At 35.9% G+C, this 25391-nt stretch overlaps 1 protein-coding gene across 1 annotated transcript in view; it reads right to left on the reverse strand.

The window, feature by feature from the left end:
- FSIP2 (fibrous sheath interacting protein 2) overlaps positions 1 to 13204 on the reverse strand; it is a gene marked incomplete at both ends in the record, with an annotated part of 63235 nt that extends 50031 nt beyond the window's left edge. The window contains 8 exon segments of the mRNA XM_081142872.1: positions 1645 to 1771; positions 5140 to 5250; positions 5755 to 5896; positions 7020 to 7159; positions 9189 to 9221; positions 9225 to 9341; positions 12676 to 12810; positions 13106 to 13204. Of these exon segments, the coding sequence (XP_080998998.1) occupies positions 1645 to 1771; positions 5140 to 5250; positions 5755 to 5896; positions 7020 to 7159; positions 9189 to 9221; positions 9225 to 9341; positions 12676 to 12810; positions 13106 to 13204 (904 nt within the window).
- Positions 13205 to 25391: the final 12187 nt, after the last annotated feature.

The following is a 25391-nucleotide window of genomic DNA, read 5'->3' on the forward strand; positions in this document are numbered from 1 at the left end:
TTTAGAAAGACTTTATGGAGTTTAATTTACAGTGGAGCTTAAAGAATTGTAGGATTTGGATAGATGGTCAGTGAGCATGTCAGTCCTGGCTGAGAAAGTTGGAAAAGAGAGGCACAGAAGTATGAAAGGTAATTTGTATTTTAGGAATGGTCAATAGTCTTTATTTGATTGGACAGTGCAATGAACTGAGTGCTCACTATGGGCTAGAACTTTTAAACACTTTATAGGAATTATTTAGGAGTATTACCTTTGCTTTCAAATGATGAAACTGTGGCTTAGAGAAGTTAAATTATTTGTCCAAGCTATTTACATGTTTAGAAAATGATAAAGCAGGACTTGGGACTTCAGCAGTTTGGCTCAAGAGTCTATATATATGTTAACATTTAGATCATAGCTACCTTCTTTAAGGAAATATGTGATATGAAGTAAATATGTTAGATTTGGTGTGGACTCTAGATGGTGATCAATGTGATGAATGATTGCCCAAAAAATCTAAGCTTCATTTGAGAGGTAATGGGGATCTTTAAGTTTGGGGGCCAGGAAAAGAAACAATCAGAAGAGAGTTTAAATATCACTAGGTAGCAGTTTAAAAAATGGATTTGAAGTAGGTTAAATTAAGAGCCAATGGAGACTAGTTAGTAATTTCGTAGATTGACACAGGTAAGCACTCACCTAGAAACAGGATTAATGGGACAGAGATAGGATTGATGGGATGCTACAATGATAACTTCATAGAAGATGATCATGTTTTTTTTCTAATACTACATAGTCACAGGTAATTAAAACAAGTCTACATTTTTTTGCATTCTGGCCATGAAATTTTAATTAATATTATTAATTAAATTGATTTGATAAAGTCCCCAATATTTTTATAATATTATAAATAAATGGAATCTGGTAGAGATCAGGGATAGCAAAGTCATGACCTGATGTTCCTTCTTTTTTAGATTTTTAAATTTTTTTATTTTACTGATTTCAGAGAGAGGAAGGGGAAAGGAGAGAGAGACAGAAACATCAATGATGAGATTCATTGATCAGCTGCCTCCTGCATGCCCCCGACGGGGCATCAAGCCCACAACCCAGGCATGTGCCCTGACCCAGAATCGAACCATGACCTCCTGGCTCGTAGGTCGATGCTCAACCCCTGAACAACGGCGGCCGGGTGTTCCTTCTTTAAATTTTCTTTGTTTCCTTCTTTTTTCCTTTCCAGTCTTCTTTGCTCTCCTTCCTTCTCTAACTTCTTCATTCCCTCCCTTCTTCCTTTTGTTTTTCTCTGGTACTATTATTCTCTCTGGCTGGCAATACAGCAGAAAACTATGTTGGTATATAATAGCCATCATCTTACACACAACTTTTTCAAGTTTCAGTAGCAAAGAATACATTATTTTAAGTACAGAGAAATTGGTTGGAATGGCAGTATAGGCAAGCTTGTCCACTGAACCACTTGGTAAGGTTATTTTGTGTGCGTGTGTTTTTACATATATGTCTACTTTCACCATGAACTGTAGTAGGGGAATGCCTAGAACCATGCCTGATGGAGCAAGTAGAGCAAGTGTAAGCAGACAAAGTTTTACAAAATCATTTTCATATAAGTACATAGAAAAGTGCCTTCTACAGAACCACATCAACTATTAATATTCTTACGGTCACAATATGTCCCATCTTGTCCTCTGTAATCAGGTAAATTTTTTCCCATGTCTTCTCTTTTAAGGCCATTTTGTTGCATTTTTTGTAAATGATAAGCCATTTTTCTCTCTAAAAGGGCTTGTTTCTAAAACATTAAAGAAAATGTATTAGTTAACATCAACTTGCTATTTAGAAATGCAAAACAAATATTTATAAGATGGTAGTATATTGGAAATGAACAGTCATTCCTGTTTCGTGACTTGTAAGGTTACTCTGAGTACAAATTCGGAAGAGTAATAAGGGGTAAATTCCCATTTGACCAAACATGAATAATACACATATTTAACACACACATGCAATTTACTTCACTGTACATATTCAGGGAACTAGTCCAGCTTCAGATCAGAAAGGGTCTATTAATCCATAACTGTCCTGGGAAGTTGAGAGAATTTCTAAATCATCTTCATTCGGAGGATTTCTGAGTGACTAAACCACAAGTCCTCAGGTCCACCATAGGTAAACGTAAAATAATACATGAAATGTGATTCCCTTTGTTAATCTATGGATTAACATTGATCTTGGGGGTCTCAGAAAGAATATAATTGCACAGAACAAGAACACCAGAACTCCTCAGATGGTTCCCTAACACATTCAGCAAGAGAATGGATCAGTACATGAATTTGACAAAAACTACCCAAGGCCACAGAAAAGACCACCCTAAAGGATGAGAGAGAATAGCATCCCTCACCTACCTCTCATGTCTATTCTCAACAGCCACTCTGGAAAAATTTTATTCACAGTGCATGGGGTAGAGTATTAAAATGGGAAATAACTAGTCCCAGATTAAACACGGTTCTAGCTCCGTCTAACAAATTTTAAAAACCAAGACCTGTAACAATCAACTCTTTCTAAATAAATTATCTATAGCCAAGGAAAAAGCTAAAAATATAAGAATATAAAAATATTCAGCACCCAAAAAGTAAAATTTATGACATCTGGCATCCAATCAAAGACTACTAAGCATACAAAGACGCAGGAAAATGATCCAGAAGACAAGTAAATCAATCAATCAAAATTGACCCAGAAATGACACAAATGAAAGAATTAAAGAAAAGAACATTAACATAGATAACATAATTGCATTCCATACATTCACAAGGCAAAGAAGAGACATGAAAGTTATAAAAAGAACCAAAATCAATTTTTGAAATGTGTGAGATAGTAATACAATGGATGCATTAAGGACATAGTAGACAATTCAAAAGAAGAGATTAATTAATATCTGTTGAGAAACAGAAACCATCCAAAAGGAAAAGACTAAGAGAAATAAAATTACAAAATAAAAAAAGTACCAGCGAGATGTGGGACAACATCAAGCAGCTTAATATGTCCATAGAGAGGAGGGGCAAAAAAATTATTTGATAATAATGTTTCTTATCACTGCTTCTATTCTACATTATACTGGAGGTTCTAGTCCATGCAATCAGGCAGGAAAAGAAATATAAAGAGAAGAGAATTTGAAGAGGAGAAATAAAACTACCTTTATTTAAAGACAATATAATCATTTGTGTAGAATATCAGTTGGCATCTGGAAAAAAGCTACTAAAATTAATAAGTGATATTTAATAATGCATAATACAAGATGAATATAAAATTGCTCTTCTATATACTAACATCTAATTTGAAAAAAATACAAATTATAATAGTAAAAATTATGAAATATCTAGGGATGACTCTATCAAAAAGATGTGTAAGACTTGTACACAGCAAACTCATAACATAAATAAGAAGAGTTAAGGATACCTAAATAAATGGAGACACATATTTGGTTCATGAATTGGAAAATTCAGTGTTATCAAGAGATCAATTGATCCCAAACTAATCTATCGAGTCAAGACAATGCCAGTCAAAATCTCAGCAAGATTTCTTGGTAGAAATTGACAAGCTTATTCTAAAATTTATATGGATTTGTTAAGGGCTTAGATTTGCCAAAACAACTTTTAAAATGAAGGACAAACTTGAAAGACTAGTACCACTTATTTAAAGAATTATTAAAAATACAATAATCAAGACAGTAAATTATACCAATAAGTCAAAGAGCCAAAAAGAGTTAAAAAATAGACTGGTATGACTTATTTTTGACAAAGATGCAAAGGCAAAAATCTTTTAAAGATTTATGTAATTAATTTAAGCCCATAATTTGGAGTAAAAATATCTACAATGTCAAATCTGAAAGAAAAAGATATAAAAATATTGATAAACACAAATGAATTGAAAGCCTCTTGTATTAAAACATAATTTTAAAAAGAAAATTTAGAATAACTCCATTGGGACTATTAATACTTCAAATAGCTATCATTAACATACCTTAAGCAGCCTGTGGTGTTCCCATGCCTCCCTCCAGGGGTCATGTCTAATGGGCACTCTCAGGGCCAGAATTTATCTATTGTACTGGTTGCTACTAAAATTGGCTAGGACTCAATTGAATGGAAATTGGCATCAGGCAAAAATTATGGGGAAACCTGGGATATTCTGTTGCTCTCCAAAAACAAAGATAATTTCAGGGATATCTGGAAGCAAAAAAAGAAAAAAAAAAAAAAACAGGAAAAAAAAAAGAAAAAAAAGACCAACTTGGAGAGAACTCCCACTGTCAAAAAGTGGTAAAAACAATAAGCTGAGCTTTCCATTCGAGCAGTGAGTTCCTGATAATACTAAAAGGTGCATGTGACAAAAGGAGTTTAAAAGATTATCATACATATTTGAATTTCCAATATTTAAATATTTGTGACATAGCAGTATATATCAATATAACTAAATTATGTAAATCTTACACTTAGTGTAGGCTTGTAAAAAAATAAGCTACCTAAGATGATTATTTATAATTTTAGACTGATATTTATTGACATGGCAAGTTGTCAGTGTTATTTTAAAAAGCAATCTACAAAAGAGCTATGAGGTATAATAACATGAATTTATTTATTGGAATACATCCATAGAAATATTTTGCAAGTGTATGCGTGCCTCTGTGTGTGTGTGTGTGTGTGTGTGTGTGTGTACCAGTAAGTTAATGGGGTGGTGCTGGGATTACAAATCATTTCTCTTTCTCTGAATAGATTTAGACTCTAAGTCATAAAATATTATACATTTTTTAAAATTCAAAGCACTTACTCTAAAAATTAACTGGTAGGTAAAAATTGAGAACCTTTTTCCAAGAAATTTTAAGAAAAAAATCAGTTATATCATTTTTTTTCTATAGGAATTGTAAGTATAGTTTATGGTGTGAGATAAAGTCAAAAGCAGTTATATCAAATAATAGGGCAGCACTCTTTATACTATAGTCAGAATACAATATGGTCAAAATATAGCAAAAATTTTAATAACTTTCAGTTTTATACACCGTGTATCATTTGGGGGAACTGATCCACCGCCGTCTTGTATAATGTACTTTCAAAAATCAGAAAAGCACAAGCTTCTCCTCTAACAGCCCGAATTAGAGGTGAAAGTTAAATCTACCTTCTTGTCACTCTCTTCCCGGGTTCTACGCCGCTGTTCCTCTATCCTAGCTTCTCTTTTAACATCTTCTACAATTTTTGTGAGAAGTAACATCTCTTTTGTCTTCCATTCCTGGAGAGCACAATGTTACTGTAATTAGTATTTACAATAAACCTTGTATTTTGGCCGCCACCACCACCAAGCAAAGTAGAACAAGTCAGGAGCCTAACAGAAATCAGGTCAAGTGTAATGCAAGTCACACCCTGGCTTTCGAATGGGCCTCTTTCCTACTGCACTCCTATTAGCAATGCAGGCATGGTTGTTTTTGGCATTTTTTTTCCCTAAAGCTAAATTTTAAAAATACCCTCCTCACACTGAGGGTTGTAGGGGAGTCAAATGGTATCTAGTAACTTTCACTGTCATTTCTGTAAGAGCAGATATTGGCTCATATATATAGTTTATGGTGTCAGACTCATTATTTTAGGTAACAACTTGTAAATTATAGCTGCGAAGAAAGATTAATGTGGGTAAATTATTTAGACTTGAAATGACTTCAAGAAGTATGATAGCTAAAATTACTTATGAATAGAACACTCTACGCAATTTTTCTTTTCATAATTTAAATAGATCTCTCACCTCTTCAATTTTTCTACGAAGACTAAGTTTTCTTTTTGCTTGTTCCCACTGCCATCTTTCTTCTCTGTCCATCCAGAGTCGACGCTGCTCTTCTGCTCTGCGCTCACGTAGTTCTAATTCCCTACTTATCATATCCAAATATCTAAATAAAAGTTCAAATGCAAGTGAAAGTGAATTGGGTGTTTCCCTTGTAGTGTCATCAGCTGCTTTGATATGCTCAAACCACCTCCTTGCTCACTTCTTACTTCTTGAACTACAGGAATTTTACAGTTTTTCTATCAGTTCTGTTCATGGATTTGTAAGCCAGCTCTCACCATATTTTGTTATGTAGATCTCCCTAGTGTATAAGAATCTGTTCTTTTGGCCAAGACAATGGTAAAATGTGGAACAGACTCATTAAAAACATTTCACATCATAATTATTCATAACTCAGTGGGTTTAAGGATATGAGTTTGCAAAGAAAGCTGAAATAACTGAAAAATTGACTTTAAATCTAGAAAAAACAAACCAGATTTGAATTTCCTAAGAAAAAGATGTATCCCGGGTCTCCTGTGACTTACAAAGCCTTGAACAAATCTTCCATCTATAGTTCAGGTCTCTGGCATGTTAATATGTATTATGAAACTACCATAAAATGAACTCATGGAATATAAAAGTCAGGCTGTGCAGCCCAATCCCTCACCTTAATAAAGGAGGAAAGAGGAGGGAAAAAGCACACTGTAATCTCCTTTCACTAAGATACGGGCTTGACCACAGAGTGGCAATGATTGCCCATGATCAGATAACATCTGAAGAGCTTACACATTTTCTTTTAGGGACAATGCATATTTATATTGGCATTAAATATAGTTTAATCAACCTCCATTTTTGACTTTGCACTAACTTTCTCAAATTTAATGCCATCAGCCCTTAAAGATGAATCATAAAAAGCTACTGCTAGAGGCATGTGCTGGAAGATTCTTTTCCTCCATTTCCAACTACAAGAATGATTTTGGATCTGATTCATTCTTCTGTTACCAGTTTGGAATACTTCTTGGACTCCCAGAAACCCTGTTGTCTCTGGTGGGAATTGCTCTTCCTTTCCTTGGCATCAAAGTTCCCAATTTTTGTATTTCTTGGTTTCCCTCTGTATACTGAGGGCAATAGTGGAGTTAAACAGTGTCTAGTACTTGAAAAAAATTCCTAACTCCAATTCTTTCTAGTATTTTTCCAACTTATTTGAGTCCACAATGCATACATAAAATATACATTAACTTTACTCTTACCTGTGCCTCAATAATTGCTCATGGTCCTTAAAAGGTGGGATGTGCTCCCATAACAACCAGTTGTGGAAATGGGCAACATCACAATGTCCATGTCGTTGATTGTTTTCTTGTAGTCTATTTACTTGATTTGCAAGCATTTTCTATGAAAAAAAAAAAGGTGTATATCATATGCTTATATCTGTGTATGTGTATATAAAATGTTTTTAAAATTTACCAGAAATAAAACTTCCCTTTGATATGCCTTTTTATATTTAGTGTTTAGTAAAATTCCTGTATTTTCTAAATAGCTAATTCTGTTTGACTCCATTTAAATCTATTTTGAATCCATTACAGACATGAGTAACTGAACCAAAGTAAAATTTTCTCTCTCTGAAAATGAAAATAAATATCTCATCATATATTTCCACCCATTCTGAAAAAATTAAATGAAAATATGAAAGAAGGGCAGGAAAAACTCTAGACACAGAGAGGGAAATGGGGGAAAATATAGAACACTTACACGTATAAGTAAGTCATTCTCATTTTCTACACTGCTCTCTCAACCTTAGAACATAAATTTGTAGGGGTAAACATATACACACCTTTCTAATTTTTATTCAACCCTCTTGAATCTAAAACCCAGATTCACTCATGAACGTGTGCATGCACATACATTCACTAACTTCAAGTCAAAGATTGAAAGGGAGTCACTATTTCTACCCACTTACTCTACACCCAACCATTCCACTTTACCTTTATAATATAATTTTTTACTGGATGAACACAGCTGCATGTGCGTGGACACAAACACACAGTGTACATGTTCTTGAGTCACCCATAAGACATTACAACTATTCACACAATCCCTCTCCTGTTACTCAAGCTGTTTTGGGTTCCAGCTTAAGAATTTTGCTGCCACGATAAACTCTTTCTATTGGCCCCAACTCAGATAGAAGGAACACATTGGAGTAGCAATTAAATTACTAAATTATGCCAACTACTACTGACACATTAATAGATGATCTGGTCCCTTTCCCTTTTTTGGCCCAATAAAACAATCTCAAATTATTATTTATTTCTGCTTAAATTTTCATTTGGACAAAATATTTAATTAGTCTGTCAAAATTAAAGGTAAAAATATTATAAGAAAATACTTTTCATACAAGTAAACCTTCCTTCCAAACCCTATGTAAGAAACAACGTTTAAGTATTTAACTTACTTGTTCTCAGACATAGTTTCTCTTAAATTCTAATTTTAAACTGGTAAGATATTACCTGTACTATTCAATTCCATCAAGTTACATGCAATGTAAAAAACAAAACAAAAACTATAAATACAAACATTTAAAAATCATAGGAATCACTTTCAGGAGTAAAAAGAGTAATAATATACAATTTGATAACATTTTGGTATCAAGAGTTATAAGTTGCTAATAATTTTGAAATTGTTAAACAACAGAAAATTTTTATCCCAATCTCATTGCTTTTTTATTTTTATTTATTTTTTAAAATATATCTTTATTGATTTCAGAGAGAGGAAAGGAGAGGGAGAGAGAGAGATAGAAACATCAATGATGAGAGAGTCATTGATCAAGCCCGCAACCTGGGCATGTGCCCTGACCGGGAATCGAACTCTGATCGCCTGGATCCCAGGTCGATGCTCAACCGCTGAGCCATGCCCGGCCGGGCTCATTGCTTTTTTAATATGACATGAATTTAGTACATACAATTGGAGTTATTAGAATAAAATACCAATATAATAGTAATGTTCAATACAAATTAGAATATAGACTATTCTGTCCTATGTTCTATCAAGATTCTATCAGGCTAATTTTGTCTCAAGTTTTTAAAAATTTCTTTGGACATAATCCTTGACAAGCATGCAGAAACACTGGAGACAGAGAAAGAGAACTATATTAGAGTTGGGAGATTATCTTTATATCCTCAAATTATTTGGTAATCATTTTTTGATATTACAAATTTAAAAAGGTGGAAGTAGTATTATTAGACAACTGTTGTATGATTTCCCTTGACCCACAATACTAAGTAATTTATAGAATTTCCCATTAAGTATCTCTCATGACCAAGTTAAAGGTGAAGCTCCACCCCCACCCCAGTGAGGTATAGAAGCAAGTTTATGTCAAGTCTTGAAAGTCTTCAATGATTAAAGAGAAGTCACCTTCAACCCGCTTCATTATTGCTGGTGAAGTAGCCACCTTTCTTTTATCTCCTCAAGGTATCATTGCATGAATGGCGTGCTCTTAAATGTGGATTATGGAGATTTTTATATTGGTTTCCCAAAAGGCCACAATAAGGATCAGTCAGATTAAAAGCATAAGGAGGTCAAAAAGTGGCAAACGCAGATTTTAAAAGACGACAAATGTAAAAATAAATTTCACTTTTTTGTATCAACCTCTTAAGATGACTAGAATGTTCACTGAAAATAAAGCATACAAGAATTTGAAGTGGGGAAAACCAGGAACAGAGAGATCTGGATTGAGTAATGCTAGCTACTTATTCCTACTTTTCCTCCCACTGACCTGAATTATTCTAAAAACCTACCCTCACTTGATTCCTCCATTGATCTCCATAAGGTCTTGGCCCTGAGCCAGAGAAGAAAGGAAGAGAGGAAAAGAAAGAGAACAGGATAAACTTTGTTTTAATGTATAGAGCTAATGGTTCGTTTCTCCATTTCCCTCTTCCCTCTTCCAGGTCAAGGTGCTGCATTCAAAGGATAAAGAGGTAATACTAATTATGATGATTATATCTCAATAATCTGAAAATGAAGGAAATGGGAAATCTTTTTCCAAGGTGCATGGAAATAAATTTATCAAAAAATAGTAGAAATAAAACTCAGATGTTAAAGATGATGGATGAATGAGGTATTGTATCTTGGAGTCTTATCTAATATGAGAAACCCAACATTCTCTGAGTGCTACAGACAGGAGAGAATTCAAGATCTGAATTATAAAGTCCAATATATTGAATAACCAGTTATAAAGAATATTAATAGAAATTGAGATTTCTCCATATGTGTGAAGACCAAATACAACCTTGTGCAATGGCTATGGACATATAAAAGGAGGAAAATATCAGCAAATAGCCATGTTTCTATACCTGTTACTTTAGAAGAAACAACTTATTTGTAAATTAAAACATTACCAAAGTGGATGGGGTTTTTTGTTTTGTTTTGATTTTGTGTGTGAGTTCTTAGTCCATTTTTCAATAGCAGGATGGTGTTAATGTGTTAAGGAAGAACCTGTGAAAGGAAAAAGACTGGAGGCTAGAAGTAGGTGTGGATGTTGTCCTAATGTCTTTACATTATTTTTGTTTCCCTTGGCGTTTTGTTTGTTCGTTTGCTTTGTTTGGCCCAGAAAACGGAAGGTTTAGTCTAAAGTAATGTCAAAGCAGAACCTGGCTCAAGTCAAAGGCAACTGGGGTGTGTGGGAGATGTGGCAAACCTGAGAGCACCTGCCCTGTTGCAGGCCTCCAATTCAATTTACAAGACTCCACGGTCCTGACCTGTCTGCAGGTACCAAATTGTGACCTCTATGTTGTTCTGTTCGGCAGTAGTCACATCAGTCAAATTCTGAACACTAAGGAGCCTGGCTGGGTGGGATCCTAAAAAGAACTCCCTTAAGGTAGGCAGGAGGACACTTCATATGGCAGCAAAGGGGCAGATTGGTGGAACCTGATAGGATGCTAGCTTTCCTTTTCTATTTAAAGCTTCCTTGGAAAGTTTCTGTTCTCTTGCTTAAATACCAGACTTTAAAACCTTTCAAGGGGCCTAAATCATAAAGCATAATTCCCTAATTGCCAGTGCTTCTCTGAAAAGACAAAGAAAGGAATTCTGTAGGGCACTGTTATGAATTCAGTGGAACCAGATATGGAGCAACCAACAGTCATGAGCCAAGGATTGGTCTCATTGTTTCTTTCAGATGTTGACATTTAGCTGTGGACTTCTTTTAGATATTGACTTTTAGCTGTGATGAGATGTTTCTCAAGATCAAACCCGGGCTACTGACCTGTAAACAAAGAGCACTTTTTAAACAAATCCATTCATTGGAGCCAGGGTAACCCTATTGTTGTTCAATTGAAATAATTGGTTTGCTTTCCTTTTAAAAAAGTGTAAATATGAAGCATTACTTCATTGAGGAGCTTTTACTGAAAGAAAAAGAAAATTCTCACAAACTCAGTTTTCAAGGAAATAGTTTGGTGCCCAATTATAATTCAATAAAGACAGTTTTGGGGGAATGAATGTAATATAGAATAGAGAGAACATCTTTTCAAAAGTAGTTGACAAGTTAATTAATCTTTGACAGAAAATGGTAATACAGCAAACAATATATTTGAGGAAGGAGACAAAAGAATGACAGTGCTAACTTTAGATACAAAAGGGGAGTGGTATAGGTTTCAAGCATGCTTTAGGAAAGCTATGCAAATATGACCCAGTTAAATTGTGTGAGGCAAGCATGCTTTTAGTTAGCTTGCTCTGTCCTAGGAAAACAGATTTGTTTTTAAAAACAAACATTTTCCAGAAGCAAAACTTGCCTTAAGAAATCATGTCTACTAGGCAAGTATCAAATACCAAGGGGCCCTACTCATTTCTGACATCATAGAGAGTAGAAGGGTAAGGGGGGGTTGTCACTCGGAATTCTTCCTTGTAAATTTTTTTGTGATATTAATCAAAGAAACCATTCAAGAAGAATACACTGAACCTCCTTGGTGTTAGTGATTGAGATGAGGGCTGGGGAGATTTGGGGGTGGGAGTAGCATTGAGAACTAAGAACAAGAAAGGGTTTGAGGGATGTATGCACCATAACCCAGTATGATGTAAGTTATGAAACTGTAATTATAGAACTGTAATGTTGATTAAAATTCTACAAATGAAAGGCAATGCAAATTCTGAGGAAATGTAAGCTCATTGGGGCCATGATAGTTCAGAAAATAAATCTTGAAAGATGGCTGAAATTCATAGGTTGAGGAGAAGAGGAAAGGGTATGCCAGGCTTGGGGGCAAGGTGGATAAAGGCACAGAAGCATTATCATGCCATGTGTGAGTACATATAAAGGACCCTAATGGGAGGAAGCTGAGGTTCTGGGTTGGAGTAAAGACTGCATAGGAAAGTTGGGGGAAATCGTGGTGTCTCTTCAGGGAGGCAGAGCCTTCTTCCACAAAGTGAGGTTAAAGTACCTAAACATGTTAACTCATCTTAATTCCACTTTCCTCACTGTTGTGTATGAAATAGAATTTCTCTCAGAACAAAATCATAGAGAAGTTTCTATAATGAGAGTTTTGTCCAAGTTATTATTGGTTAAAATAATAACATAATTAAATGTCAGCCAGCATCAATAATTTTCCACCTTTGACCCAAACATATTTATTTCTAAGTAAATAAAATCTCACTAAATACATATATCTTGTGTTATAAAGGAAAGTTAATGTGCTTCCAAAACTTAAGAGCTAAGAATCAAACCTTTCTAGCCCATGATTCTGTGCAAGCAGTACTAGATGAAGTTGCTTGGCATGAATCCTAAACAATACCTTGGTTTAGATGTGGGTTTGATTTTTTTTTTTGCTGTGAATGTTAATGAGAGTTCCCATAATGGACTTTGTATAATGTAGCACCTCACTTTAACAACAAGTAGAAATGGGCAAAGACAACCAACATCAAGACAAAAATTACATTTTCACTTAACTTCATAGTATAGTAGAAAGTATTGCTCCCTGGAATCACAGGCAGCTTGACCCCAAGAGGCAGAACCAATAGTTCAGCCTCTCTGATGCTTAGAAAGTGGGTTTTGGGCCCACCCTGTCAGGTCCAATTGGAGAGTTTTGTCTTTCCTTTTAGGCTTTATTTACTTAGGTTAGGCCTATCTACCCTTACTTTAACCAAAGGAAGCGAAGAGTCATCTTCTCAGGGTCGAAGGGGCCCATCCTGCCAGACACCCCTGAAGACCTCCAGGGCCTTCACCAGCTGGACGTGGATACCCAGTGAGTCACATGTGGACGTCCCAAGTGTGATGGTAGCAACGGCAGGACCTGTATGTGGCTCTCCATGCCCCGCCCCACCGGAAGACAAGTACACCCAGCCTCCTGCCACTCACCTCTTTGCACTGCTCTCGGTCATCAGCCAGGCTGCTGGTGGCCGTCCTGGTGGAGGCAACTCTGGCAGCCTTGGAGCAGGAGCTGAGGTACAGCTCCATAGTAGTCCTGGGCCCCTCCGTGCCTTGTCCCTTGTCCTGACAGAACCAAGAATGGCCAGTACCCCCTCGTCTCCAAGGCGCCACTGTCACAGGAGTTCCAAGTTGGAATGTGGGGACCCCAAAGGGCGGAGCCCCCAGAGGGCTGGCTCCTCTGGACTGAGCTCCCAGAGTTTGGAAAATGAGTCCTAGGGCATGGTCTAAGAGGCCCACAGTTGAAATATCATTTCTCTTTGAAACTAACACCAAACCAACAGTCAAACCTAACCCCAAATCACAACATATAAAGCAATGCTGGTGCATAGCTGGCTAATTTCTTCTGGCCTCCAAGGAGCTATGGTTCCAAAAAAAAGAAAAATCCAGGAGTGATTGTACCCCAGATTCTAGGGCCAGAGACCTGACTTTCGCCCCTGTCCCTTCATATTCACTATGACCACACCCTCTCCCAGACTCCCACAACGTCTTCCCACTCCCGATCTTACATACATACATGGGCTTCCTTATGGGCATATTGCCTTCCTTCTACCCTCCTCCCTATAGTCTCCCCCTTTTCTTTCTAGCTCTCTCTCACTTCTACTCCCTCCTCTCTGTGTCCTTCACTTTCTCCTATATATCTCTTTCTCCTCTCAGCCATTCAGCCAAAATTTATAAAGTGCCTGACTCCATTGGCCAATCATTGAGTTGGTCACTGGTAATTCAGTGGTGAGTAATATATGACCCTTTTCTTCAAGGACCTATGTAGACGGTGAGGACATTGAGGGCAGTGGCTCTACCTGATTCCAGGAATTTGGACTTAGCCTCTTAGATTCCTTGGCCCTATTGTTCTCTGTTATTTCTGGGCCATTTAGTAATAATGCCTACCATTTATTGAGAATTTACTAACTCCAGGCACTAAGCTAAATACTACATTTAATCTCGATAACAGCCTTGTGGATAATTGCCCTTTTATATTCAAAGATTAAAGAAGAATTATAATCATCATTAAATAGTGTCCTCAGAGGCAGTTTCTTAATCAATACATGCTACTTTACATGTGCTCTTTTTTTTTGCTTCTCATATGCTTAAGACTCCTAAATTTGAAATCTAACCTACGGATAAAGTCTGCACTCAGCTCTCCACGTGGATGTGTCACAATCATCTGAAATTCAGTACACTCCAGTCTCAATCCACACTCTCCGCCACAACAGGGTGAAACAAAGGAGGGCCTCTTCTTCCTGCATTTCCCACCTCAGTGACAATACCAGTATCTAACCAAGTCAGAAACTGAGAAGTGCTCCTAGACGCTGTCCTTTTTCCCTCTTCCCCACGTATAAAGCAATGCTTGTGCATAGCTGGCTAATGACAGCCAGCCTATCAGACTTCTTAAGTATTGTCACTTCTATGAAGGCTTTCTGACAAATTCTTTTCCCATGTTTCCCTCTATGTAGCACTTTTCACATTACGTCAAAAATATCTCTTTATCTGTCAGTCTCTTTTTTTAAAAAAAATATATCTTTATTGACTTCAGAGAGAGGAAAGGAGAGAGAGAGAGAGACAGAAACATCAATGATGAGAGAGTCATTGATCAGCTGCAGCCCACAACCCGGGCATGTGCCCTGACCAGGAATCGAACCTCGATCTCCTGGATCTTCCGTCGATGCTCAACCGCTGAGCCACGCCCAGGCGGGCTGTCAGTCTCATTTTAATAGAATGGAAACTCCTTGAAAGCAGGTATTGGCTTATTCAGCTTTGCATGCACAGCAGTTGGCATAGTGCCTAGCAGGCATTTAACGAGCCCTCAGTATATTTTTGTTGTCCCTAGCAGATCTAAATGAGAACCTACTGAAAGTTTTTAATTTTAGAAGATTAGTGACAATATGGAGGGTGTATTTGTAAGGGAGCGACTGGAAGCCTGGTAGACTTCATGATATGTAGTCACAGAGGCAAGAAACAAGCATGTACTGAAGTAATGAGTCAAAAGTGATCCGAATGAAGGGAAGAAACTGCATTTGGGAGACATCTGAGGCAGCACTGGCATAACTTGGAGCTCTTCCTCATCGCACCTACTTTAACAACAACAGAGTTGGTGGGAATGATTCCTGCATGAAGCTGATTAGGGTAGATGACAAACTGGATTCCAGAGGGAGCAGTTAAACCAGAAAAGTAAATAAATTCCCTAAAAAACCCCATATCAAATATGTGAGTTCTCTCTCTTTTTTTTTTTTATAAAGAAAGCAGTTGGAAGCTGAGAATAGAGAGACAGGAATCATATTTATGTGTAAAGAGGGATTTGTTGCATTCCTGGGGCCGTTAAAGGAGTATGTATCTGAAGTTTGATGTAGTTTGGGGTCTTTTCAGAGACTGTATTTATTGGCATTTGCTTCATAACAAACCATTCACAAAACTGAATGGCTTTAAACAGTGATTTACTATTTCTCATAACTCTGCGGTTGGCTGCGTTTCTTCTGGCTTGGGCTGGCTCCGCTCGTGCTGAATTATCTGGTATGGCTTCACTCACGTGTCCAGGGCCTCAGGTGGTACGGCTGGAATGGTTGGGATTGTGGGGCCCCTTTCCACAGATGTTCATCCATCCTTCAGGTGGTTAGACCATGCTTTTCATATAGAAGTCTCAGGGTTCCAAGCATCGAGAGAGAGTAAACATTAATGTGCTTTTGTACTTTTCAAGTCTTTTCTTGCATCACATTTTTTATCATCCAGTTGGCCAAAGTAAGGCATGTAGCCAAGTTCAGAGTCAGCATAGGAGGGAACTATGCAAGGGTTTGTATGCAGTAAGGTTTGCTTCTTTGGGGGGACAGGGAGGATCATGGCTACAAAAATCATTATAGTTCATTCTCTGACCCCTATGATTCATGTCCCTTCCATATTTAAGAACTACCACTTCTAAGACTACCAAAGTTTCATTCAATTATGTTATCAGTTCAGAATCTTGTGATCTACGATCATGTCTAGGGGAAGTTCCTTACATACTGCCTTGGTTAATTCTGAGATCTATGAACTTAATTCCGGCCAAGTAACAAATTTCCCAAAAACTTTAGTCTTAAAACAATAATAATGACTTATTATCTCTCGTGGTTTCTGTTGTTTAGGAGTTCTGATGAGGCACAGAAAATCAGCTTGTCTCTACTCTGTGGTGTTCATAACTTCAGCTAGAAGAGTGAAGGCTTAGAGCTGAAATCAGCCCTTTTAAAAGTTATTAGGAAACTGTTCCTTTGGGATTTTATATTTAAGATTTGTCAGGAAGGACAAGAATAGTCTAGGGTTAGTATTTGCTCAATCCCAAGGCAAGAAGCTTCTGTGTACTCTAAGATATTTTAAGCTCTGTTGTGAGTGTCCAGCACTAGTTCACATCCTCTTGAGTGGTTCTTTCCATGACACCTGGTAGTTCCCTCACACATATGCGCTGACCAGTAGGTAGGGAATACTCAAAGAGGACCTTCTGCATGTCTTGGGAGTTCTTGTTCCATGCATATCTTGTCTCCCTAGTTCTCTGTCCATACACTCTAGCCATGTTGGTCTCCCTGAATTTGGGAGATGCTGTGGTCTGGAAACTCTCTCAAGCTGATAAGCAGGGACAATAGTGTGTCTCGTCTCTTTTGTTTATCATCTCCCAAGGCATTTTCCTGCCTTGCCTAATGCTCAGTGGCATGAAAACTGTTTCTTCATACATTTTGTCTGACCCATAGAGATGCTCAATCAATGTTAGTTTTATTATTAGCATTACTTTGAGTGGCATTAATAGGAGCATGATTAATTTAAATAGAGGGCAGTCTGCCCAGCTCAGTATAGTACTGGCCAATGTACCATGTCTCTAGCTTAAAATCATAGGGACATTGAGGGACTGGACTTTCTGATTATTTTAGATTTATTTCTTTTCATTTTAATTGTTGGAATACATTGCCCCCACAATCCCGATCACCGTTATTAATGGCAGAATATTGTGTACATTTGGTGTGTTTGAGCAAAAGAAGTTTGGAAAAGAGTTGGAAAATATTATGCAGCAAAATGTATATTTTTGCTCTATTAATCAAGTAACTGTAGTTTGTTTTTAAAATATCAGCCCTGGCCAACTGCTTGATTGCAACCCTGTGAGAGACCTTGAGCCAGATGCACACGGCTAAGCTGTGCCCAGATTCGTGAAGCACGGGACCTGTGAAATACTAAATGTTTGTTGTTTTAAACTGATAAATTTGGGGATAATTTGTTACATAGCAATAGATAACTAATGTTTACTGTGTACCGTTCCTTATGTTAGGCAGCTACCAGGGTGTATATCATTAAATCCTTTCATTGACGTTGTGAGACAGTTTTTATAATCATTATACAAACAGGAAATTTGGACTTGGAGAAATTAATTTGCCTATCATTATGAAGCTTTAAAATTGGCTTAGTTCTAAGGGATTCTTAACCAGCAAACAATTATCTTTTCACCTCATCATTTTTAAAATTATTCATTACATCTTAAATAATTTTGCAGTTTTATTGAGATATAATTGATATACATTACTGTATAAATTTAAGGTGTACAGTATAATGGTATGACTTTTATATATTATAAAATGGTTACTGCAATAAATTTAGTTGGCATTCATTACCTCATATAGATACAATAAAAGGAGAAAGCCAGATAAGAAATTCCTTGTGGTGAGAACTGAAAGAATTTACCCTCTTAACAACTTTTATTTATTTTGTTTTAATTAAAGCTGTAGAATTTACATAATTTGCTTATGTAAATATATAAGATATGCAATGTGTGTATTATAAGTTAAAGGAAGGAAAATTTGAAAGTGACAGATGATAATGGATTATGAGCATTTACATTTCAATAAAAGTTTCTTAAAATTAAAGACTTCAAAATTTTAGAACAGAAAATATTATTGTACATCATTTCAAAGAATACACTTATTTTACAAATAAGGATACAAGGAATCAGTAAAATAAAATTATCTTCCAAAATTACAAATTAGATTAGTGGAAGATTTAAGGTTGTAACTTAAGTCTTCTGTCAATTTTCCATCAAATCATAGAGCTTCAGAGGATATAGTGCTTTATGTTGTCCAAGCCTATAACTTTGGACCTGCTCCTCTCATTAGACTGAACAAATGCATTTGTTACAGTACGCACCTCACCACAGAAACTTAGTTGTTTTTTTCAATTTTTTAAAAGAATGAACATTCATTTAAATGTTTATTAAATTTATCAATATACATTAAAGAAAGTACCTCTAATTGTAGTTATATAGTTTCTTTACCTTTTTCTCCTTCTAATACTGAGTTAAGAGAAATGTATTCTGGGTAACAGCATAATTGTCACCTTTTCATGTAGTTGGTATTATAACTATTCTAATGTAAGTGTTCAGAATAAGTGCCAATTAAAAATATTACTACATCCTTACTGTCTCCTGCCAGCTGGTCGTTTACATTAACATTGCAGGGGATCCCAGGATCATTTCGGGAAGCAGCTTATCTGTTATGGGACTTTCTTTGTTTTTGGTTGGTTGGTTAATTTTTTCACCTAATTAGTGAACAGTCTGAGAAACGTTTTCTCTTTAGTATGGTTTCAAAAGTAATGAAGGTGGGAATAAAAAATACCTAAATACCTTAGGCCCAGCCGGGCGTGGCTCAGCGGTTGAGCGTCGACCTAGGATCCAGGCGATCGGGGTTCGAGTCCCGGTCAGGGCACATGCCGGGGTTGCGGGCTCGATCAGTGACCTTCTCATCATTGATGTTTCTATCTCTCTCTCTCCCTCTCCTTTCCTCTCTCTGAAATCAATAAAGATATATTTAAAAAAAAAATACCTTAGAAGGCATTCTGTGTGTGAACACGCACACACACACGCACACACCTCGATGATTCTCTCCCGTATTAAAGGTTTTCTGTCTGAATTCTACCGTGTTTGATACCAGGAGCTCCTCCTCTTGTGCTAGCCTGTGCCTGTGTTTGTCATACCATTGCCTACCTCTTTATTTTAAATCCTTCTGAAGCACTTTGTGTTGGATGTATCTCCTATGTACCGAAAACAGTTGGGTGTAGTTTAGTGGAACAATTTGAAATCTCATTTATCAAACTTAATGGATTAACTAATTTTGCTTATAACATAAACAATATGTATATTCTACTGAGGATAATTATTTTACGCTATATTTACTAAGATTCTTCAGCTGGCTTTCTTGCTTAACCCTCTTAAAGGTCTTACCTGCCTTATAAATATTGCTTCTAAATTTCTTTGATACATCTACATAAAAAGGAATAATACAATTATTTTTCAATTATGGACTCACATAATGTACTCTTAGTGTATTTATTCTGGCCCAGGGAGTATATATGAAAAAGAAATAATCTTTCAAAATTGTAGCCAAATTACAAAAACCATTAGAGCCATTGTTTCTTGGTGAGATCTTGAAGATACAAAAAATAAAATGTTTTCTTTGAGGGAAAGAAGAAAATTCAGAGAAAGTTTTCATTTACATATTAATATTTCATGTGTCCTTATTTACATATGTAAGCTCTTCAAACATGATCTTATTAGTCTCTGATAGGTCTAATTATTGGAAACACATGTTTTAGACTTGTTCTCATTTGAAATTTATTGTGCTCTGCCTTGGGTAACCTTGGTAATCACTGAAATCATTATATTTGTAGGTACTTAATTATGTAAAAACAATAGTCTTGAAAAAACAATCCTTAGAATGGAAGATTTTAGGGTATTGGATAATAGCTTATTAAACTTATTTTCCAGGCTTTTTTCTTTTCTTGTTTAGCAGTGGGAAGAATAATACAATTGATTTGCATAAATTAGCTTTTAATGTTAAGATGCTTGCACCGTATTTTATCAAACGTATGCAATTAAAATAATTTTTAAATGTAATACCATCTCACAGTTTAGTTTTGTAATGAAATATATTTGCTTTGTTACAAAAGATACAGACTTGTAAATACATCTTTATATGATAATTATTGAGATATTTTCCACTCAGTAATCAGACCAAAAATGAATATAAGAGGAAATCAACAGCTTTTCATTTTGCAAAATTAAGTACATCTTTGATTTTTTTACATTACATGACAGTACATTAAAAAATAGTGACAATTATTTTTATAATTGCTCTAAGTTGGTAATATTAAACAGGGTAATTGAAATCTGAAGGAAATATGCTTTATGTCATTTATTTTGTTAAATACAAGTGAACTATTTAGTAGTGTACTTTTTCATATATATATATCTTTATTGATTTCAGAGAGAGGAAAGGAGAGGGAGAGAGAGATAGAAACATCAATGATGAGAGAGTCATTGATTGAGCCCACAACCGGGCATGTGCCCTGACCGGGAATCAAACCCCGATCTCCTGGATCCTAGGTCGACGCTCAACCGCTGAGCCACACCCGGCCAGGCATAGTAGTGTACTTTTGAATTAAACATTTAGAAGAAAGTTAGTGTAAAATTGCTGACAAAATCTTTTGTATTATTCCAACATAGCAATGTTAGCAGAAATTGAATTATTTAAACCTTTTACATTATTTTTTCATTTTTCATTCTCTCGTCTTTTATCTCTCCTCCTCTCAGTCTCTTTCCTTATTTCTTCCTTTTATTGTTGTTGAATATCTAGAAGATAATTTGTGGCTTGTAAGTTTTTTGTTAAAATATGGTTCCTAAGAAGATATTTTCCACTCAGTAATCAGACCAAAAATGAATATAAGAGGAAATCAACAGCTTTTCATTTTGCAAAATTAAGTACATCTTTGATTTTTTTACATTACATGACAGTAATATAAAAAATTATTTATTGACAATAAATAATATTAATTTCTATTGGCACAGTTAATGTTTTAAAAGTGCTTCATAGGGATTAGTTCATTAGATTCTAATAAAAGCAGATAATATGTGTTTTATTGATATGGATATATGACATCAATATGCATGATGTCCCGCCAAAATGTATACATACTGTAACAGTTGATAGTTCAGCTTTGAAAATGAAATGTGTTTTAATAAACACTGCCTTTATAATTATTCAAAGTGTGTATATACACTTTTTGGAACACCCTATATATCATATTGATAAGTTATATATATGATGTATATAGTATATGGTATATTTTATATATTTATGATATATTGTATATATTATGTATGTATCATGTATGTTGTATATTTTATAATGTATAATTTGAAAAGTAAGGACTAGTGTGAATACAGATAGGATCCCAGACCTTTCCCTGCTTTGCCTGTGCTTCTTAATTGATTGTATCCTTGGAATTATTAGGAAAGCTTTATACTGGACAGGATCTCTGCATCATGTAAGTCTGATTTGAAAATGGAATGCTTTGTGTCATTTCAGAGTTAATAACTTGTTCAAATTTACAGAATTAGAGAGTATTTCCTACCTCACTCCAGAGTTCTTATATATTAGTATGTTTGTAAAAATAATTTATCTTTTCATACTACTAAAAAAATTTCAACAGACTTTTCTACATGATAGTTCTAAACTCACCTTTACTCTATTAACTCTTAAATGAATGAGTTGTGAACTTCAGTTCCTTAATAGATAAAATAGCAATAATGATAATATTTATTTTAAATCATATGATTTTAAGAAGATGAAATATCATAGGTGAAGGAGCTGTACAATGGTTTATAGATAGCCCTAAATAAGTGTATTTTTCTCCTCTTTTATATACATATTTTTCCTTTTCTCTCTATGGAAATAAGAATTTTTGTTAGTTATAATGTCTCCTGTGACCAAAAGATTCAAATACATATTCAGTTTCCTTGGTGCCTTTCACTTTTTCATTAATTTTTTATTCAAATGATACAGTTAGTTTTCTGTGAGTTTTGCCAAATTTTATCAAAAATTACTTGAAAGATAGTATTTAATCACGTCTATGAGACTATTTTACTACTAAGTAGGAAGCTCTTACTACCAAAGAATATCTGTTTTTCCAAAGATGTTCATTTGGTTCATTTAAATTCCTACTTGCTTTCAAATAATCATACGTAAGAATACTATTTTTTTTTTACCTTTGCTAATTGACTTAATCTAACATTGCAAAATGCTAACTTTGCAAACTTTTAATATCTATAGCTATTAAGCTTCATAAAACATATTTCAGAATCAAAATTATTAAAAGTGACTATTCCTGTAATCTTCATAAAGTGCAAGAATTAAAAATAACTTATTTATTGTAAAAAATAATTCAATTTTTTTCACTATGTGGTGCAGTATACAAAAGCTTTTACAGTGATAAAGGAAGCAAACTCATCTTTAAAATTAAGTGTGTTGCATTATTAATTATATATCCATTAATGAAATCTAAAATTGGCATATAGAATATAGAGAATATTCTTTCTTGTCTAACATTCATGCATTTTGCGTATTATTATAAATTAGATTTCTTTAAATTACTTTGAAGTATTTAAATAATCTGTCTTCAGTCTTTAATTAAAAAGTCTGTAAGTGAGCCAGTAAGATTGGAAAACTTCGAGGTTGGAAATATCAAAGTGGCTTCTCAGTCAGTAAAACTGAGCCACTAAAATTTTAGAGGAGTGGAGGGTTTAATAAAAGGAATTAGAGTTTACACAAAAGCAGAAGAACTAGTATGAACATCTGGAATGCCACAGCTGGATGATCAGTGGAACAATAACAACTTCAGCCTAAAGCCCTGGAGTGGGAAGAAAAGCTGGTGTTCAAAGGGAAGTCCCCTAACGGAATGGGTTTATTTAAAAGGTGGGAATATGAAGAGGGAGCTAATAGGGAGCTCTGCAAAGTCTGCCACCGTGTGACAACCTGAGCTTGTGAAGCCATCTGCAGTGGCCCTGGTTAGGGCGCCAGGGCTAAGCTCTGAGAACGACAGCTTTCGCTTCACTTCTGCCTTCCACATCACACACAAATTACTTTTTTATTTCTTTTTTTCTTCTTTGCTTTTCTTTTTTAAAAAATTAAATTTATTGGGGTGTCATTGGTTAATAAGATTATATAGGTTTCAAGTGTACATTTCTGTGATACATGATCTGTATATTGTATTGTGGGCCCACCGCCTAAAGGCAAATCATCTTCTGTCACCATATATCTGGCCCCCTTTACTGCCTCCCACCTGCCTTCCCTCTGGTGACCACCCCACTGTTGCCTGTGTCTATCAGTGTCAGTTATATATCCCTCATTTTACACCTTAAACTTACACGGTGTGATACATCACTATGTCAGACCTGGGGGGAAAAGAAATTAATGAGTGAAGTCATTAATATTTTGTAGTTTCTTTTGTAGAAGTCTTGTACATCTTTTGTTAGAATAATTTCTAAATGTTGGAAGTCCTTTGATAGTATTGTAAATAGTGAATTAAAAAAATTCATATATTGCACAGAAAATGGTTAACTGGGCTGCTTGACCTTGTGCATTCCCAGGAAAAACGTATTTTCAAGATTACCCTTTGGCTGGCTCTTAGGAAATCGGCCCTTGGAATGTTTTTGCATGCCTCAGTCTTCGAGCCGTGCTGTACCAGTTTGTTGAGGTAGTTTATGCTAACAGTGTGATTTATGGTGATTATCATCTTTTCCTCTGGCAATTTGGAGCTTGAGTAGCTGAAGTCAGTTACACAGGTGCCGTATGTCTACAAAAATGACTCTCAGTAAAAGCCCTGGATACCTAAGCTCAGGTGATCTTCCTTGGTTAGCAACACTGTGTATATTGTTACATGTTGCTGGATGAATTAAGCGTGTTCTGTGACTCCACTGGGAGAGGACCGAAGAAAGTGTACGCCTGGTTTCCTCTAGATCTCCATCATCCTTTACCCTTTGCTGATTTTATCCTGTACTCTTTTACTGTAGTAAGTCATAACCATGAGTAGTAAAACCTTTTAAGTCTTAGGTGTTTTACTAGAAAATCATTGAGTCTGAGAATGGTCTTGGGGACCACTAGCATAGTTGGTGTTAGAAGTAGGATTTGCTAGAATGACCCTGACTTACTGAAAAATGTTGAAAGTATTTTGGGGGTGGCGGTGAAGGAAGGGTGAACAAATAAGTAGGGGATGACAATCTTTTGCTGTCTGATGGAAGAGGTAGCACTTTGTCATTACTGCAATATGCACTCAAGCTGGATAAGAATATGCTTTCCCTATATACTACGCTTATGCCAAAACTACCATCCATAAACTTACAGGACTCATTATCCACCGTCACGATACTCTGTACAGCATTGTTTCTGTCAAGAAAGTCACTTCAAAATGAACGATGTGGCAGTGATCTCATGCTCGTGCGATTCACAGATCTTTCATTTTCCCCATCATCCTGACATAGCTGGCTTGAGAGAATGGTGAAATGGCCTTTTGAAGACTCAGTTCTAGTGAGGGCTAGGGTACAGCACCTTACAGTAGGAGGGAACTATCCCCCAGAATGTAGTATATGTTCTAACTCAGCGTTTAATATACAGTGTCCTTTCTCCCACAGCAAGCTTCCGTAGGCTGAGTAACCATGGGTGGAAATGGGAGTGGTTCTACTTACTGTTACCACCTGTGATCAGTAGCAAATTGTTTCATCCCATCTGTGCAACCTTAGGCACTGCGGGCCTAGGTGCCTTAGTTCCAAAGAGAGGAATGCCTTCACTAGAAGACATAACAAAGGCTTCACTGAGCTGTAAGTTGAGGCGGCCACCTGTCCGTTGTGGCTCCTTATGCCTCTGAATCAATAGGCAAAGAAAAGGGTTATTGTAAGGACTGAGATAATTGATCTTAATTACCAAGAGGAAATTGGGTTACAACTATACAATAGAGGTAAGGAAGACTATGTCTGGATTTCAGAAGATTCCATAAACATTAAAGTCAATGGAAAACTACAACAACCAATTCAGGCAGGACTGCTAATTAACTTAGAATAAAGGTTTGGGTCTCTCCACCAGTCAAAGAACCAAAGCCCACAGGACAGGCAGTCAGGAAGGGTAGGTCATGGGCAGGATGAAGTATCATGAGCATGAGCTGACGCTTATAGTGCACAGACAGGGAGTCAGAAAGGAAGACCCAGGGAGAAGGGGAGCAATTGCAGATCCAGCTGCTGTTTGGAGTCTTTGGCCAGGGAAGTGCTAAGCTATCTTTTGAAGTGCTTTCAACACAGATGACTTTTAAGAAAGATAATAATATTAATTCTGATTTTTCAAAAGGCTATCTTTCTCATTTTAATACTTTCTATGAACTGATTTCTCTACTG

The sequence above is a fragment of the Miniopterus schreibersii genome (assembly GCF_964146895.1).
Source record: "Miniopterus schreibersii genome assembly, chromosome: 7".
NCBI classification, from domain to species: Eukaryota; Metazoa; Chordata; class Mammalia; order Chiroptera; family Miniopteridae; genus Miniopterus; species Miniopterus schreibersii.